This window comes from Pelobates fuscus, chromosome 6 (assembly GCF_036172605.1).
Source record: "Pelobates fuscus isolate aPelFus1 chromosome 6, aPelFus1.pri, whole genome shotgun sequence".
Classification (NCBI taxonomy): domain Eukaryota; kingdom Metazoa; phylum Chordata; class Amphibia; order Anura; family Pelobatidae; genus Pelobates; species Pelobates fuscus.
The window spans coordinates 147,849,810-147,870,124 of record NC_086322.1 but is presented as its reverse complement, the minus strand read 5'-3'; the positions used below and the strand labels follow the sequence as shown (position 1 = coordinate 147,870,124).

Sequence of the window (20,315 nt, the reverse complement as noted above, 5' to 3'; positions counted from 1 at the left end):
TTTTCTAAACAAATGTCCAAAGCAGAAAAACATTATGATGTGGGTAATCGCGAACTCCTTGCTATCATTTTAGCACTCAAAGAATGCAGACATTTGTTAGAAGGCACTAAGGATCCCATCCTCATATTTACGGATCATAAGAACCTATCCTACCTTAGCAAAGCTAAAAGATTGTCTTCCAGGCAGGCTAGGTGGTCACTGTTTTTGTCTCATTTCAATTATATTATCACCTATAGGCCAGGTGATCGCAACACTAAAGCAGACGCTCTGTCCAGACAGTTCGAAACTATTGACAAACAGGAGATTGATGTTACTCCTGTCATTCCCCCAGACAGGATAATAGCAACTACTATATTGTCTATTTCCTCGTCCCTCTTGCAGGCCATACAAGCGAAACAAAGCATGGCACCTAGCGAGAGGCCGAATGATAAATTGTTCGTTGATGTTCCCGAGAGACGGGATATTCTGTCACTGTATCATGATACTAAGACTGCTGGACATCCTGGTATTTCCAAAACGGTGTCAGCTGTTTCTCTGTATTTTTGGTGGGATTCCTTACGAAAGGATGTCACTGACTATATAAGTGCTTGTACTACTTGTGCCTGTATGAAATCCTCTCGTAGAGTTCCTTGTGGGCTGTTGCATCCGTTACCCGTTCCCAAGAGACCTTGGTCTAACCGATCAATGGATTTTATTGTTGAATTACCCCCTTCGAATGGTAACACAGTCATCCTGATGATAGTAGATCGGTTTTCCAAAATGGCTCACTTTGTGTCCATTCGCAAGTTGCCCACATCCAAGGAACTGGCTTTTATCTTCGCTAGAGAAGTATTTCGGTTACATGGTATTCCCTTATCTATTGTGTCCGATAGGGGTAGCCAATTTATTTCCAGGTTCTGGAGAGCCTTTTGTTCAGAAATGGGTATTTCTCATTTTCTTCCGCTTACCATCCCCAGTCTAATGGAGCTGCTGAACGTGCCAACCAGTCTCTGGAGCAGTACCTCCGTTGTTTTGTGTCTCACCATCAGGACAATTGGTCTGACCTGCTTCCTTGGGCTGAATTTGCTCGGAATAACGCCACTCATGATTCTTCCGGCAAAAGCCCTTTTTACGTTGTCTATGGCCAGCATCCCGTTGTTCTTCCGGCTGCATTCTCCTCACAGGGCATGCCAGTTCTGGATGAGCATTTGGCTGGTTTGCGTAATACTTGGGAGCAGGTTCAGCGTTCTTTGGTGGACTCTGCTGCTCGCCAGAAGGCTCAGGCTGACAAGCAATGCAGAGCGGCTCCTTCCTATGTTGTGGGGGACAGGGCTTTGCTTTCCACACGGAATATTCGCCTCCGGGTGCCTTCTATGAAATTGGCCCCCCGATTCATTGGTCCTTATCGTATTATACATAAGGTTAATCCTGTTTCTTATGCCTTGGGTCTGCCTAAGAATCTGCGTATACCTAATGTCTTTCACACCTCATTGTTGAAGCCTTACGTACGCAACCGCTATACCCGGCATGCTCCTCCTCCCCCTCCTGTCTCTGTGGAGGGTAATGAGGAGTTCGAAGTGTCTGCTGTTCTTGACTCTCGTTTCCTTAGGGGTCGGCTTCAGTACTTGGTACATTTGAAGGGTTATGGGCCTGAGGAGCGCAGTTGGATTTCTGCTCATGCGGTTCATGCTCCCCGCCTTGTGCGTTCTTTCCATTCGCGTTTTCCTGCCAGACCTGGTCCTGCCCGCCCGGTGGGCGTGTCCTCGGGGGGGGTACTGTAGCATTACTCACCTTTTCCAGGGGCCGGCCGCGGTCCTCTCTTCAAGCCGCGCGCGGTCATGCTGCTGCACGAGCCGCGTGCGGCTCATCCGACTGCTCAAACAGGAAGGCGGGCAGTGACCGTGAGAAGCGGTCACATGTCCCGCCTGAATCTAAGAGCGCGCCGCGAGTCTCGGGCGCGCTCTTAAAGAGACAGTGGGAGCCTAAATTGCCAAAAGGCTCCCATTGGCCCCTGTCATGCCACACACCCCATACACTTACCTTTTGGGGGTGTGGATATGACAGGAGCCAATTACATTAGTTTAGATGCTACATATACTTACCCTTTTCCCTTAGTTCCTTGCCCTATCGTGGTTTCTGCTACAGTTCCCTTTAGCGCTTGTGGTGTTCAGTTGTGTTCCTCCGTATTTGACCTTGGCTTTGTATTCTGACTTCGTTTTCGCTTTATCCTTATCTGTTCTGTTTGCCGGCTTGCTGTTTCCTGTGTACCAGACCCCGGCTAGTCCTAGTTTACGCTGTCTCTTTGTGCCCTTGACCTCGGATCGTTCCTGACTCTGTACTTCTCCTATATACGTCAAGTCCGGCCATTCTAAGGACCGGTAGACGTATCTTCTGTGTTGTCTTCTGTTTAGCTGGATCCTGCGTGTAGGGGTATTATCTCGTTACACTGCCAAAATACGATTAGTTGGTACAAATAATGGAGAAATTTATTTTTCTTCCTCTGGGCCAATTTGGAAAGTCATAAATAAACTACAAATGCCCCCAATCCACTCCCAACCCTTCACTGTCAAACTGGATAACCAAACCCTGCAACTTCCCTTAGATGTAGCAAATGCCTTTAACAATTATTTTGTCGGATTCTCTACTGCCCTGATTGCCAAGCTAATAAATGACACACATCCTGAAACTACAATTGTGGATCAGGTCCCAATAAATTAGCAAAGTCCCAATACAGACAAGTTAATTTTTAAGACCTGTACCTGTTAGTGTCATTGAAAAACATCTTAATAATCTAAAAATGCAAAACCAGTCCCGACATGATCAAATCCCAGCAATGATGTTGAAGCTCAGTGCGCCGGCAATTGCTAAACCCGTCGCAACTCTAATTAACGAATCCTTGGTGTCTGGATACATACCCAAACTTTGGAAGACTGCGAGAGTAGTGCCTATCCATAAAAGTGGTGACACTACTTTGGTTTCTAACTATCGCCCTATATCATTGCTCCCGGTATTGTCAAAAATCTTAGAAAAATGTGTCCATACGCAACTATGTGAGTACTACCAACAATCAAACTATCTGACCCCTGATCAATAGGGCTTTCGCCAGACTCACTCCACTACAACTGCCCTCTTAAAAGTTTGCAATGACATCCAAACTGGCATGAAACAAGGAGACCTAACTGGAGCTATTTTCCTTGATTTTGCAAAGGCCTTTGACACAGTAGACCACGACATTCTACTGCACAAACTCAAAAACACAGGTATTGGTGATCATTCGCTAAACTGGTTTCAATCGTATGTATCAGATCGCTCGCGATATGTGTCCATTTCTGACAGCGACTCCCTCCCTCTCCCAGTCACGTGTGGTGTTCCCCAAGGTTCCATACTTGGCCCCCTACTATTTACATTATTTATAAATGATCTGCCTAATGTCTGCAAATCCTCAAATGTACACATGTACGCAGATGACACGGTAATCTATGCAAGCAATTCCGATCTACCGCAGCTTGAGGCTGTGCTCCAAGACCAGTTTACAGAGGTAGAAAAGTGGATCGCAAAAAACAAACTCTTCCTGAACACTGACAAAACTGTCACAATGATCTTTGGAACAGTACCTAAATTACACAATTCCCACCTATCCATCAAAACAAATTCAAATGGCACACTGACCGCAGTCCACTCTTTCAAATACTTGGGTATGATGTTAGACCCCAATCTATCTTTTGGCCTGCACATAGAAAAACTTGCATCTAAACTTTATCCAAAACTAGGTGCCCTGTACAGAAACAAATCCTGCCTAAGCCCTACAGTAAAGGAAAAGATTGTACAGCAAATGCTGATGCCAATCATTGATTATGGGGATGTAGTATATGCATCTGCATCGCAATCCCACATTAATAAACTCAATACATTGTATAACTCGTTCTGCCGATTTGTGCTACAATATAATTACAGGACCCACCATTGTGACATGCTAAAAGAACTAAACTGGCTGTCGCTGGAATCCAGATGCACTCTTCATCTTTCCAGCCTTGTGTTTTAGAGCTTTTCTGGGAAACTCCCACCATACCTGAACACAATGCTTTCCCCAGCTGTTCCCACTTCCTATAACCTCCAATCCAGTACCAACACTTTACTTAGTCTACCTCAATACAAAAAGAAAGCAGCCCGATCCTCCTTCTCCTACAGAGCACCACAATTGTGGAACGACCTCCCGCACAATTTAAAATCTTCCCCAAGCCTGAAGTCCTTTAAGAGATCCCTCTGTACATACCTCAAAACAGAATGCACCTGTCATGGTTGATTATATATTTCCTACCTGTTCTATGTTAAATTTAGCATTTATTGTGTATTAATATTGTTTTTGTATTTTATTGTACCCTAATTGTAACAATGCAATGATTTGTTGACCTAGGACATACTTGAAAACGAGAGAAATCTCCATGTATCTTTCCTGGTAAAATATTTTATAAATAAATAATAAATAAATTGCCAGAATAGTGCATCTGCCGGGGAGTGGCTTCATCAGCACTGTGAGCAGTTGCATATCTGCGGTGCGGAGGTGAAAACAGCCTATTAATTACGTTACACCTGGCGGTAACCTGGCTTCTAATCCTGGATACCCCATGGAGAAACTGGCAAAGAAGCTGAAAACTCACTCAAGTAACGGCACCCAGAAGATTGGAAATCTCTTTCTAGCGCTGCCGAAAATGGCGGCACCGCCAGATTCCCAGTGCTCATCCTCTGAGGAAGAACCTCTGTATGTCCCAGACACCATACCGGAGGCTGAAGATTCATTCTCGGCAATACCACTGGGGAAACTAGGAGCTCTTGCTACTAAAGGAGACATGCTGGGACTACTAAAACCCCTACGCACCTGGCTCCGTACAGACATGCTGCTGAGGGAGGAAATAACGTCCATCACCGACAGGGTGAAAACTACTGAAGAACATGTTTCATCTATGGCGCAATGACATGCTGGCACAACGAAAAGAAGCACCTTCAGTCATCGCACCAGACCCTGCAGGCCCAAATAGATGCGCTAGACGACGCCAGACAGCGCAACACTGTTAAAATAAGAGGTATGGCTGAATACATTGACGATCAAGAACTGCCTCACTTCATACACCACCTTCTGACTGGCATATAACATACCAGTGGACAGCTCATACAGGCTCTCCAAGTCCCTTAGGGCTCCGGTGGAGTCCTCCTCTGTTTCAGGGAGGAAACAACCGCCTGCAGTCCAATATAGACAAGAGAATAACCGACAGAGTGACAAGAACATTAACTCAAATAAAGGTCCACCATCCCGGTTATATACATATACACACACACACACACACACACACACACACACACATATATATATATATATATATATATAAATATATATATATATATATATGTTTTCATTTTATAATGCATTGTCTTACTGTGTGCTACGTGAATGTATATATCCTGTCAATCTAACATTTTGTGACTTGAATGTGACAAATGTCTACGTGGAACTGTAACAGCTTTTGTCACTGTTGCAACACAACAACAAATTAAACATTAAAAAAGCATTGGGTTGGATAAGCCTTGCTCTAGCAAACCCTCTCCTAGATGCTCCTGGGACATTCCCAACAGTGTCCCCTTTGTGTCTCGCAGCGCCACAGATACAGGATGAGGCCTAAATGGCATTCTGGACTAAGCCTTTCACTTTACCTAAGGAATGCACATTCAAAATATGCCCACACTTACCGTTTACCATTATTTTTGCTTTAAGTCTTATAGCCTTTATTTTGATGTATTAAACTGTATTAGTATTTTTTACAGCTCACACCCCTGTCCACCCTCGGTGCTCTATAATAGTCTACTCCTTATCATGGTACTGCACCACACAGTCTGAATTATACCAAGTTACCATTTCTGCCTTTGCACTACCTTTACCTCCAGTACTTATGCCCCAAGTTCCTGACCTACGTGTAGCCTTCTAAGTCATTTAGGCTGCCTAGCCACTATATGGGCCACAAGTTATTTGACCTCACCCTGTAAGGCCTCACATCCCTATTCAACTTGCCTTTATAGTCCACAGGGCTGAATAGTGCATCTGCCTTTCAATTCCTAGGTTATTATGAAATTCGACTTGGACAGGAATAGAGACCACATTGCCTATCTGGAGGACAGTATCGTAGCCTCCCTAATGTAAATTAGATTTTTGTGATTATTGATCAGGGAGGTTGTCTCCATTCCTTAAGAACCAGAGCTATTTCCAATAGTTCTGCTCGAAGTTCATACATTTCCTGGAAAAGAAGCAACAGGGAAGGAGATTGGCTTCACGGGAGGCTCTCAGGGACAGAACGCTCAAACCCCAGTTTCTAATGCATCTTCTTCCAGGACAAATGCTCTAATTGGGTATGGCATAGACCAAGATGGGAGCTGACACTAATGTCCCATTTTAGGTTCTCAAAGGCCTGTAATGCCAAGGGATACCAGTTAAAAGCGTGAGTCCCGCTTCTAGTTATGGCAGTAACAGGAGAGATGATTGATGAATTAAAACTCTTGATATATCTCCGATAGTGGTTGACAAACCCAACAAATCTCTGCAGAGGTCTAAGATCTGTCTGCTATCGCCGTTTCCTTCTTGGGGTCCATCGAAGCCTAATAGGGATATAAATAATCCAAAAGGGGTTTTTGCTCCTTATCGAAAAGTCATTTATCAAAATGGCAATATAATCAATTCTCTGACAGCTTGGTGAAAAATTGGCGCACCTCTTGGTAATGCTGTGTGAGGTCAGTGGAATAGATAAGTACACTGTGAAAATAGACTAACATACAGGTCTGAAGAAAAACGCTTAGTGCATTTTTTTTTTTTTTTTTTTTTAAAGTTCTTATAAGTTCTGGGTCATTGCAAAAGGCCAAATGTCATCACCGTGTATTCATAATGCCAAGAGCGTGTGTTAAATGTAGTCTTTCATTCATGACTCCTGCTCGCCAGGCTGCACACTTATTTCAAATCTAACTTTCACTAGAGTGAAAATGGCACTTTTAAAAATTAAGCTTGTTACACACCCCCGGCTGTCAGACAACTTGTCTCGTTGCTTCCTGGTTCGGTTAGCTCAGTGGAGGTAAACTCAAGAGGCAGGGAATTGTCCAGAGCACTTAACGGACAAGGACTTCTCATCTGAACAGCCACAGAAAAGCTGGAGCAGAATGGAGGGCTTGCAAAGGTTGCTGGCAAGACATATGCAGCTCTTGCAACCAGTTTTCAGATATACAACCTTTGAAAAACAAAATGTATAATTAACTTCCCATATGCTTTTATTAAGGTAAGATCTACTAAACCGATTTGTTTTAGACTGTGGAGTGCCTCTTCAAAGTCAGGCTCAAGGACAAAGTCGGGCCTTGAAACCGGTAATATTTCAAGCTTATTTTTCCCCCGTTAAGGACTAGCTGGGTCTGGTAAACATAAGAGCAAACAGACAAATTTTAATTCAACTAGCCATTACAGGTACACAGGATCCGGAACTACGAGACAAACGCAGAGTAGTAATGAAACTACAGACCGACACTGGGCTAATGATAAAGGTTTATGTAGGTACCGTGGGAATTAGGATCCGTATTTCATTCGAATGAAATTCCAATCCAAACAAAAAGTCACAAATTGCATCCTAACATGAATGGACAAATTGTTCTCATTCTGATAGGACGAAATTTGGTAGTTTCGCCAGTTTCCGGTCTACATGACATTACGTTTGGGAATAATGAAAGCAGGCATCGCAAGATCATGGAGGAAAGGGTGAGTATTGTGGGAAAATTCGTTTGACCACAGGAATTGGGTCAAAGCTGGTCAATCGTAAGAAAAATACAGAAGACAACGTACTCTCTACTTTGTCATATGTTTTAAAAAGATCAGAAAGGAAAAATACAAGAACAGATCCTGAGAGAGGGAGAGTAGAGGAAGTGATTAGGGAAAGGTACAAGTTCGGCATGACCGTGTCGCTTTAACAAATCCACATAAATCTAAAACAAAAAAATAAATAAGAAAAATGATCGTAATACCATCAGATACCACCACCCCATTTATTAAAGTTTTTGGTTTCCTCTGTCCCGCACCGCTTTACCTCTCTCCATACCCTCTCATTTCCAATCTACTATTATTCTCAAACACAGCACACAACATTACTACAGACTTTCATAAGGGATGGAAGCTTAAAATAAACTCCCTAGCCATGAATCCCATCACAATGAAGGCACTGCAACAAAGTTATTTGAGATGATGATATTGCCTCACTTATTGCTGAGCTCAGATGAGCTTAAAATGTTTGTGTGTTCCTATGTAGATATCATATTTTTTTTTTTTTCGTAACTCTTTCACATGGTATAGCAAAACTTTGGAACGCCAACAGAAAAAATGTGTGCGGTAGAGAAGTGCAACGCAGCACAAACCTTTTAATGAGCAGAGTGTAAGGTTCTCTTTTGCTGGCAAATTCTTTTTATATCTGGTTTAATTGTTTACAATTGTCTACGCATGTCTGCAGTTGCATCAAGTCGAAACTTTGTTTTTGTTGCAGAGTAAAGCGAGAATTCAGGTTCACATAAGTATTTGCTGGCAAATGGCAACAGAACTTTGATTGCCCGCTTGGACAATTCTGGGTATTCTTCACGTAAATCACCCCAAAAAGCAATAAGAGAAACTTCTTTAAATTTTTGGCTTAGTTAACTGTTAGAAGTTATATCGATCAGATTCTCAAAATCTACATCAGAAAAATTGTCTGGCTTGTCTTTTATGAATGGATTTTGAATCCAGGCCTTACTGTTTTCATTCGAGAATGGAAAATATTGATTAATAGATGTGATTAAATGGCAAAGATGATCTACAATTTCATTGCAAATTTTATCTTCAAGTTCAATTTCTGATTCTTCAAGAAAATCCTTAAGTTTGGGCAAAGAGTTCAAATTATTTTGCTCAACAGATGAGGTCCAAAACTGCAGCTTACGAGACAGTGAAAATATTTAATCTCTTGCATTAAAAATAGTGTTTTTCCTTGGAGTGATAAACGTCATTTGATTTTGTGAATATGTCTGCAAGATATGCTACTGCTAAGATCGATAATGAGACACTGTTTTTCTGAAACACTGATTGTGGAAACAAAGTATAAAATTAGTCTGTGTTACTGAAAGACTTGAATGACAGTATAACTGAGATGGCAGTAGCTGGATCAAAGTTAGCTAAGTGAGTCAGACTAACTAAAATAGAGTGATATAAAGCTGATACTAGCGAGTCTTAGAATTTAGCCGAACCAAAACACAATTGCCCAGACATATAAATAGCATATCTGCCCTGATGTTAAATAATGATCTGAGACAGTAGTCAATGTGCGGCTAGTACAGAGCCTGACACAATCTAATGCCTAATCGGCACTTACCGTCTAAACAGTGCCTTTAAAGGGGCACCAAAGTCTACTGTCAGACTTGAATACATAGCTGGAAAAATTATAGAGTAAACTAATAGCCCAGGGTGGTCAGGATAATGATATCAATAAATACAACGAAAAATAGCCCTGTCAAATAAATTACTGATCTGCCCTGGACTAAAAAAAAAACGTATGTAGCTCGTCGCGGATATCTGATCAAGCTAAGTATAAGGAAGGGATATCCGTCTTTCCCTATCTGTGGCTGAACTGATAGTGCTACCAAAACCTAAGTTTCTAATTGCTGGTTAACGAGTTGCTAAGCTACTAAAGCTGCAAAGACCTAAGTGTCTGGTACCAGGATTTCTCGTTACACTAATCTGATAAGCCAAAGTTAAGACTTGCTGATCTAAAGAAACTGCAAGGTATGGCTACACATAGGAGCCCCGACGCGCGTTTCGCCTGTAAGCGGCTCTTCAAGGGGTAAATGATACCCTCGTACGCTCAGTTTAAATAAGGCGCCACAAAACCTGATTGTTCGGTGGGAGGACCTAATGTTGTGGGATTAACTCCTTCAGTATCACAGAGAACCCATAACATTAAGTCTCTTCAAATGAGTAAAATAAACATTATGTAGAAGAAATTTTAATAGGTGACAATTATCATCGGAAAGCGATGTAGACATAGTACATACATAGATAATCGAATGTTTTATCATAATGTGTGTGAGTGACTGATGCAGGACTAAGTTCCTGCAACATCCCACAAACAATGGTGATGTAGGTCAGGTTGTAGTGTGGCAAACTTGTATAAGGGAATTAAATTTAACTTCGTGTATATGAGTAATACACTCCTCAGGGCTAAGCCAACAAGAATTAACACAAGTTTCTGGATTAATACCCAAGATATTAATAAGTAAAGACACCATATCCAAAATAAACCAAAAAGTAACAATGGGTCAATGGGTATTGAAGTGATATCGAGTAAGTTGTAGTGGAGTCAAATCTAGAGGTCAAAATGTAAATAAATTATTCTTAATAGAGTGGATTATAATAAAATGGTGCTGGGAGAAAACAAAATGACATTATTTATGAATGAAGGGAGGGAGTATAGTTGTATTCTTCATTCAGACCAGAAGGTGTCAGTGTCTTAAATTTAATAATCCACTGTGATAACAATACAATACAAGAAAAATCTACTTATTAGATGCACTAGTAAAAGCTAAATCTGCTTTATAATTGCTGATTGCTTGTACACATTAAATGTCACTTTAGCTTATGGATTTGTGTTCTGATAATTTTATATTGTGGTTACATTATTTTAATTTCTTTATATGGACATTTCATTGGGTTTGGATTTTATTTTGCCGTTTTGATACATAATTATAATCTGCAACATTGAGCTTTTCCTGATTTGTGGTTATTTATACTGACATTAACAGAAGGTAAACTCATGCCTAAGTAGCACAGTGGACAGAGCAGACCCTCGAAGCGAAGACTTTGGGTTTTAAATAATTGGATATTCACTGTTTTTTTTATTTGGTATTTTAATATTATTTAAATAAATGATTTTAAATTGTGTTTTTTGAACACCATTTTTTCAAATTTATAGTTAAAAATAGCACCACATAAAGTGGAAATTTTGTGTCCTTGAGTGCACTATTGTTAATGTATAAAATACGCACACAATATAGAATAATTTTTATTTATTTATACACAATATTCTCCATACACTGGGTTTTAATAGAGTAAGGACAGCATGGGACGTCCTTTAGTTTTGTTGTGCACAATATTAAATCCCTGCTCACACCAGGTGAGCAGTTCTCAGTTTGCTGAGGATGTGCATGATCTGTCATTTTAAGGTTGCCTGCAATTATAAGGGACCCAACAAGGTCTTTCTGAAAGTCCCCTTGCTGATCGTGATGGGCGCTAGGCTTTGCCAGCTGCCCAGCACCGATCGGTACGTGATTGGCAGGGACAGCATGCAATAGTGTAGCATGAGCGAAATCTTCCTAATGCTGCAACCACACAATGGGCACTCATAGATCGCTCTGTACTGTGTGAACTGAGAAATCCATTTGCAGATGTCATCAGTGGGAAACCCTGAGTTACGTTTGTGTAGATCAGTGGTAGTCAACCTTTTTTTACCTACCGCCCACTAATGCATCTTTTTGGTTGAAAAAATGTCCTTACATTTATCTTTTTATTTCTACTTAATGCAGGTTTATAAGGTTTTTAACTTTATAAAGTTTAATGAGAAAACAATAAAGTAAATTGAAATTACCTTTACTAGTGATTAATGAGATCCTTGAGGTTGATGCTGCGAGACTAAATATTTGATATCTGGTTCGATTTTCGTAAGGAACAAACGAAGGTCTCTTTCAGTGATATTCAGACGACTTCTCTGTTTGCGCATAATATGATTTCTCATTTGTGCGTCAGCTCATCTCCTCTCCCCACCTTTTTTTCCCCCCTTTTTTCTATTTTTTAACCTTCCTTGTAGCAATGCCCAGTAGGAAGGCTGAGCTAGGTAGCCCACTTACTATATAGTCCACTATAACAGACAGACACACGTACAAGACACACATACCAGACACACATACACAAATACAGACACATACATACACACAACACATACATACACACAACATACATACACACACACACACACACGACACATACACAAATACAGACACATACATACACACGACACATACATACACACACACACACGACACACACACACGTACATACACACACGTACATACACATACAGACACGACACATACAGGAACACAGACAGACACACATACACACACATACAGACACATACCAACAGACAGTCACACATACACACAAGACACATACATACAGACACACACAAGACACACATACCAACAGACAGTCACACATACAGACACACACACACACAAGACATACATACAAAGACACACACACACACACACACATTATATTTAAGTCACCCTCCTGTTTCCTACCTTTTAGATTCAGGAGGGTGACTTTCCCTGGGGTCCAGTGGTGGCTCAGGTGGATGGGAGTCAGAGTTCCCACTCTGACTCCCTGGTCTTCCTCCCGCGCGGCTCTCAGGGTTAGCTGGGAGGAGTGACGTGCAGTCAGGGCCGGCCTTTGGGGTGTGCGAGCTGTGCGGCCGCACAGGGCGCCATGCCAGTAGGGGGCGCCATGCTGCTGACACAGCTCACACATGGCCCCAGTGAAAGCTGTGAGTGAATGCTCAGTCAGAGCTCTCCCCTAATGCTGGTCACGCTGCACAGCAAAACCAGCATTATAGGAGTGCTCTGAGCACCCCTAACACAGCACCCGGATTTTATTATCCTCCACTCTAGTGTATTAGAGAGCCTGGGGCGGAGCTACACGACAGGCGGTGGCGGAGCTACACACACTGGACCCTCTGCCTGGTAAGTGAGAGGGGGAAGCAGGAAGGAGTGCCTGCTCCCTCACATAGCTTCACACTGCCCTGCTCCCCCCCCACCTACCCACTGGGCTCCTGCTCCCCCCCACCTACCCACTGGGCTCCTGCTCCCCCCCACCTACCCACTGTGCCCCTGCTCCCCCTTAGCTACCCACTGGGATCCTGCTCCCCCTTAGCTACCCACTGGGCTCCTGCTCCCCCCCACCTACCCACTGTGCCCCTGCTCCCCCTTACCTACCCACTGTGATCCTGCTCCCCCTTACCTACCCACTGTGCCCCTGCTCCCCCTTACCTACCCACTGGGCTCCTGCTCCCACCTACCCACTGTGCCCCTGCTCCCCCTTACCTACCCACTGGGCTCCTGCTCCCACCTAATCACTGTGCCCCTGCTCCCCCTCACCTACCCACTGTGCCTCTGCTCCCCCTTACCTACCACCCACTGGGCTCCTGCTCCCACCTAACCACAGTGCCCCTGCTCCCCCCCACCTACCCACTGGGCTCCTGCTCCCCCCTACCTATCCACTGTGCCCCTGGGACTGTGTGCAGCACAAATATCACACACATATATGACACAATACAACCATTACAAATATTACACACAACCTACACGCCTGTCGCACACAGACACCACGCACACTACATAATATTATTATGCACCTGGTAGAGGCGCCGACCAGATTCTTAGCATACTGAATCACCAGAGATCATCATGCCCCCCTCCCTGCAAGGTAACAGGGAAGAGGGAATACATTTTTGTTTTTAAATAATTATTAATTTAATAAATATTATATAGAAACATAACACATATTGACACACACTACACATGGATGATGGGGTATGACTGGCGGGGGGGGGTGCTGTGATGAATTTTCGCACAGAGTGCCTAAAGGCCTAAGGCCGGCCCTGCGTGCAGTCACTTCCTCCCAGCTCTGCGATGTCATCACAGGGGGCCCGGTCGCGCTGTTAAAGCGCCCAGCACTGTCCGGGCCCCCTCACAATCCACATCCATCGGGTGGCCCTGACAGCATGGGCCACCCGATGGACCCCTCCATATGCGGCCCCGGCGGTTTGCTGCGCAGGCCGGGGCCGCAAATTGTCACGGCGGTACCCAGTCGCACCGCCGGCTCGCACCGGCCCGCCCGGTCGTCAAAACCTGGAAATCCCTACCGCCCACCTGAAATCCTAAAACGCCCACTAGTGGGCGGTAGGGACCAGGTTGACGACCCATGGTGTAGATTAATGGTTAATGCTGGTTTAGGGTTATAGTTAGGTTTAGAGATTATGTAGGTTTAAAACCCTTAAAGGGACTCTCCAGGGAGATTTTACTCACCTCGTTCCAGCGCCGGGAGCCTCGTGAAGCCGCGCCCCCTATTTCGTCAAAATGATGAAATAGGCGGGCGCGAGCAGGGAGCAATCAGACGCTTCCATTTGGCCCGCCCCCCTCCTCCGCTGACAGGCTGGAGAGACGTCAGACGTGTTACTTTTTAGGGCCCTGCGTGATAGGAAGTCCCTCTAGTGGCCGTCTGAGTGACGGCCACTGGAGGTATTCCTATCAATCAATGTAAACACTGTATTTTCTTTGAAAATACAGTGTTTACTTTAGATTGCCTGCAGGGAGCTATAGATAATACCTGAACAACTACATTAAGCTGTAGTTGTTCAGGTGACTATAGTGTCCCTTTAAGGACCAAACTTCTCGAATAAAAGGGAATCATGACATGTCACACATGTCATGTGTCCTTAAGGGGTTATGGTGAGGTAAGGAGCACAGTTAGAGTTAGTATAAGCATATGGTTAGGGGTAGACTTGGTGTAGGGTAAGGATTAATGCTAAATTAAGGTTAGTGTAGAGTTAAGGTTGTGGTAGATTTAATTCTAGAATTAGTATAAGCATAGGATTTGCATTAACTACCAATTTTAAATCCTAGACATAAGAGTCATTTAACAATCAGGACTGATACATTAACTTTTTATTTACTTGCACTTGATGGGTAAAACCATGATAAGCAAAATTGTGTTAAAAATATTTTTTTTCAATTTGTCTCCATTTTTCACATTCTATTCATACTTAAAGAACCACTCCACACACAAAGCCCTTCAGCATGCTAAATGGGAGTATCCAATTTAAAAGGCAGTTATAAACTGATTTATACGAGAAATTAACGAAAACACCCACTGGCAGTTAAACAGCCATATTGTCCTGTTTGGCACTTTAATTCTCTCAGAGAAGCTGACACTCTCAACACCTGCCTCCCTCTTCCCAGCCCAGTGTTTATTCTGTACACTGTGCAATGTACATGTGCACAGCAAATGTACAGAGGGACTGCTTCAGAGGCTTCTCAGTGAGAAGTCTCTTCCAGGGAAAGAGGGGAGTGCATGCTCAAACACAATATAAAAAAACAAACAAAAATAAATAAAAAAAAAAAAACTTACCAACAATGATACTGGTGATATAAATTGGCTGTATGAAAACACTTAGAAGTGCTCCTTGCACACCTAGAACTTCCCACAATGTTAATTTGTCAGTAGAAGACATGCTGCAGATGTTTTGAGTAACCTCCCGTGGGTAATAAGCTGCTGGATAACTCTTGCCCTCCACAGATATATGAAGACTTAATTTGTCATTGGCTTCATGTGCAGAAAGGGAATGTGGACTCAGATACCTAAAACAAAAATCGTAAACTTTCAGGAACTATTCACAAAAGGTTGGGTTATAGCTACAATTAGACAGTAAACCTTACTAGAAGCAAATAAAAGAAAGGAACACTTCATGTTTTTTAAAATCACTATTTAGTAAGTATTTCTCCAACGAATTCAAGCATGCATTTTATCATGGGGGCTGGGGAACATCTAAAAAAAAATCTTGTTTACAGCACCCACCTTTTCCCCCAGCCAAGACTTTCTCATTATGAAGCATATAAATTTGAACCACGAGCATGCACTTGAGAGAAAGCATGCAATTTTGCTGAGAGCCAGGGAGGGATGCACACTAGAGAGCTCATGGAATCCAAAAATAAAGGTGTTTTTGCAATTATTTATACAAGTGCCGATTTCAAATACAATTGCTATAAAAGTGCTAATAATACATTGCACTAACCTGGAATATAAAGTATATTCATGACACATACTTACATGAGCAAATCTGTTTTGGCAGCTCCTTTAGGTAGTTGGTTCATATAGAGGCAAAGGTTTAAATTTGGTTTTAGAGCAAGGAGATCAGTTGCTGGTTCAGTGCAAAAAATAGATTTTTCCATCATGCTAGCATTGCTACTGTAGAAAAGTAGAAGTTGTCTATACAAGTACCTAGAGCACAAAACAAAAGAGTAAATTAGCATGAACAGTAGCACTTTGGTGTTTTACCATATACTTTGCTTATTTTATAGAAATGGTGACCATGTATTTTTAAGTTTAGCATTCTCGCCTTTCAAAGGGTATATAGATTAGGGTTGAACTACCAATGAGTAAGGAGTCTCTGAAAACTCCAATGATAAACCATGCCATCACAACTAAACTGCAAATCGGCAATCCTATCCTGAGGAAGGAATGCACAAAGGGGTAATTAGATGAGAAAGAAGAAGAAGAAAAAAAAAGTATGGTGCCAGTACACTCAAAGGGTTTATTTGTATCTTCATGCCTATGAAAACAGACGGTGTGATAAACTGTTTTATTTAATCTGCTGTAGGAATTTTTATATGTTTTTCTTAATCCACAGAGGATACAGGCATTGTTCAGGCATTAGTTAAATTAGAAAACATTGTACAAATACAAAAGTCATTATCATTAGCAGTAGTACGGTATTAAGGGTTTTATATTTTAGGAAAAAGTAGGAATAAATAGAATCCAGAAAGCTAGGACTGAGCCCACTACCCCTACAGAACGTATTGTAGGTGAAAGTGTGGTGTTAAGGAGTAGCATAGGCTATGTGCTTCGTGCCATATAAGAATGTGTTATGTATGTGAACTATAGTAGCTAGGCTAGAGGCTATCACCCACAGTGCTGGGCACTCAGAGGTAGCCCAAGTGCATGAAAAGTGGGTAAGTGGGAGGGGGATTAAGGGGTGTGACGCACATGTCAGTGGGTGAATTGAAAAAAGGGATGCATCCTAAAGGTCTTTCCATGTGGTGATGGAATAGGAGTGTAAATAATTAAAGAAGTTAAGATTATGTTTAACGGAAAAATTAGAACATGAAAACAGAACTAAACAAAATAAAATAAATGCAAGTGGACATTTTTAGTTCAGGAAACTGCTGTGGAAGCAGGGCTACCCCTCAGTGCGGCAGGCACAAACAGACAAAGGCTCATGGGATTCCAGGCAGTCGACTGTGGGGCTGGAGCTGGGAGCAGCGTTCCCTCTAAGGCAGCAGACAGACCAATCTTATCAAGCGTGCCGGGTATTTGAGGCCTCAATAACTTTCAATTTCCGGGATTCGTGGGTGATTCGAGATTTTAATTCCCAAAAGGAGCCTTGGTAATTAGGGTTTATTCATCATTTGTCTTATCCGGCTGGCACTTTGTTAAATGATGATAGGAACACTTGTTCAGCGTCAAATGCATACATTTTATTTTACTCTTCACTGGGTAGGAATTGAGTTGCATAGTCTATGGCCATCAAATTCAGAAATATTCAACTCAGTGGGTATATAATATATTGCATGTTGGTCCAGTGACATGCAGTGAGTTTTGGAATAACAGTTAATTCAGTTGCTTTGGAATGTAGATTGCTAAGGAGAAGATTTCCAAGTGTAAAGATAAATTGATGTCTTGTGTTGCGTTCTACTTAACATATTTATAAATGATCTTGAAATAGACATTGAAAGCCATGTTTTAGTGTTTGTGGATGACAAAACTTTGTAAAGTGATAAAATGTGAGCAGGATATTGCTTTGCTGCAGAAAGATTTAGATAGGTTGGGGGAGTGGGCACTAAAATGGCAGATTCGGAGACAAGAATGCACAAGCCACTTACACCCTAAATGGTAGTGAATTAGGGATAAACACACACGAGAAGGATTTGGAAATCGTTATAGACAACAGATTAGGAAGCAATATGCAATGTCAATCTGCAGTTGCTAAGGCCAGTAAGGTTTTATCATGTATAAATAGGGGCATAAATTCTCGTAACGAAAATATAATTTTGCAGATTTATAAATCGCTGGTAAGACCACACCTTGAATATGCTGTGCAATATTGGGCACCTGTTCTAAAGGAGGATATCATGGCACTAGAAAAAGTGCAGAGACGAGCTACAATATTGATAAACGGAATAGAGCATTTTAGTTACGAAGAAAGGTTAAAAAATGTAAATCTCTAACTACTTAACCCCATTATACACTTTATTAAACTAGAACATCAAGGATATAATAGTGTGAAATTAGGAAATAGCTTGCGTGCAGCCTGGTTCCCAGGCTTATCTGCTGCTTCATTGCCAAAGTCCGTGGTTCAGGCCGGCTGGGGGCGTTGGTCATCCCATGTGTATCTGGTAATGGTGAGAGTGTCCCAGTGCAGGTGGACGGAAGATGTAAGTCCTCAGGTATGTCGATGTCAAGGTCCTTAATGAAGGTAGGTATGTCCGTTGAGGGTAGTAGCACCAGTGGTTTTGGGCCGTTGAACACTAGGATTTTGAACGGGTATCCCCATGCAAAGCGTTGGCCTTTGTGTCGTAGTAGGTCAGTGATCGGTTTCCATTCCTGCCTGTGGAGGAGTGTGGCCGGGGCAACATCCTGGTAGAGCTGTAATTCGGCCCCTTCGTGTGCATAGGTCTGCGTTCTGCCGTGTCTTAAGATGGCCTCTTTAGTCCTGAAATAGTGCCATGTCATGATGACGTCCCTGGGAGTGCTGTTTTTTGGGCCTCTGGCGCAGAGGGCTATCTGAACTCTGTCCACTAGCCAGAGATGTCCCGGGATGTCTGGAAAGCTTAGGCGAAAGAAGGTCACTAGGGCCGTTTTCAATTCTACCTCCCCTACCGACTCCGGATGCGTAGGTTATTGCGCCGCGATCTGTTGGAGACATCCTCAAGCTCAATCTCAAGGTCGGTAATTCTGTGGAGGAGTTTGTTGGTAAGTGTTATGGTTGCGTTGTGGGCCGATACCACTCGTACCATGCGCTGCTCGATGACCGTGGTGCTAACCCCAGTGGCGGATATTTCGGCCTTTACCTCTGTGGCCGTGCGTGTCATTTCCGTCACCAAATACCTCTTCACTTCCACCAAAGAGTGTAGTATGGCGCTGGAGGATGCTTCCAATGGGGTATCCGTTGCTCTGGTAGGGTTCGCTGGTTCCATCCTGTTAGGACTTGAGTCCCCAGGCGTGCCACAGGCCTCTGTGAGGTGAGCATGTCGGCTTAGGTATAGACTTTTTTTTGTATTTTTCAGTATCATAAATAAAGATACAACATGTATAGATATTTCACTATAACCCAATGCAACTGAATAAAAATAAATAAGGAATAAACAGATATCAAGTGTGGCTAGCTCGAGCACAAAACAAATCCCCAAACTATTCATAGGCCACCACTAACCTGCACAATCTTTCCCATAGAACACTTTACACATTTCACAATAACAAATAAAACAAATATGGTTCTTGTGTAATTTAGCATTTAATTGTGCCTTACAGAAAACTAAGTACAAATAGCTGACTAATGAAATTAAATTATTAACTTCTAAATACTTAATGAACTTTTTTTTTTTTAAATTCTTTATTTGTCATGCATAACCATTGGTTGTGACACCAGACAAGGTAATCAGTTAGCGACATGCAGTATAAAATAGAGGGAATGAATGCACATAAAAGTAAAAATAGTCGTTAAACAGGTTTCTCAATAACGGTAAACATCAGTATAGTGAAGCGACAGTTTCACATTTTTTGCTTACACGGATCGGTGTGGTCTATGCAGCACTCGTCATGTGTGTTCGATAATGTGATGGCTATATCTTTGTGTAAACCCGTACCTTTCGCACACACTCTAAACAGGTTGGTCAGTCGGACCTGTGTCCTTCATACTCAATGTTGCAGTAGTTGTACCAATGCAAGGGTGATTCGGTATGTACTTTTCCTTGACTATTTATGTACGAGATACCTCTGACTTGTTGTAGTGTTTCTAAGTTAGCAACTTAGAGTCTTGTGCACCTTTCATGTGCATGACAAATTTAAGAATTTCCCTTAAAAAGGGAAGAGAGAGAGAAGAAAAAGAGGGAGAAAAGAGAGGAGAGAGAGAAAAGAAGAAGAAGAAAGGAAAGGGGGGGGGGGACAAACTTACAGCACAAGTACGAGTCACATACCCACTATTCCTCAAAATCTGGGAACCATGGGAGGACTACACTAACTGCTAAGAGAAACTGAAATGCGGCAGTGTAACTTTTCGTCACCCCGACTGTGGCAGACCATGCTTATCACCCTCCCCCAACAGAACCCCACCTCCCTTCTTTTCTTCACTCCTCCACCCCCTTTCATTTCTTCTTTTTTCTCTCTTCTCTCTCATTTCCCCTCTTTTTCT

General features: G+C 42.5%; 1 protein-coding gene across 1 annotated transcript in view; it reads right to left on the bottom strand.

The window, feature by feature from the left end:
- ADAD1 (adenosine deaminase domain containing 1) overlaps positions 1–20,315 on the bottom strand; it is a 95,802-nt gene that overhangs the window by 29,461 nt on the left and 46,026 nt on the right. The window contains exons 8-9 of the mRNA XM_063460067.1: positions 15,956–16,126; positions 15,257–15,486 (exon numbers count right to left, since the gene is read on the bottom strand). Of these exons, the coding sequence (XP_063316137.1) occupies positions 15,257–15,486; positions 15,956–16,126 (401 nt within the window). The remainder of the gene's footprint in view (positions 1–15,256; positions 15,487–15,955; positions 16,127–20,315) is intronic.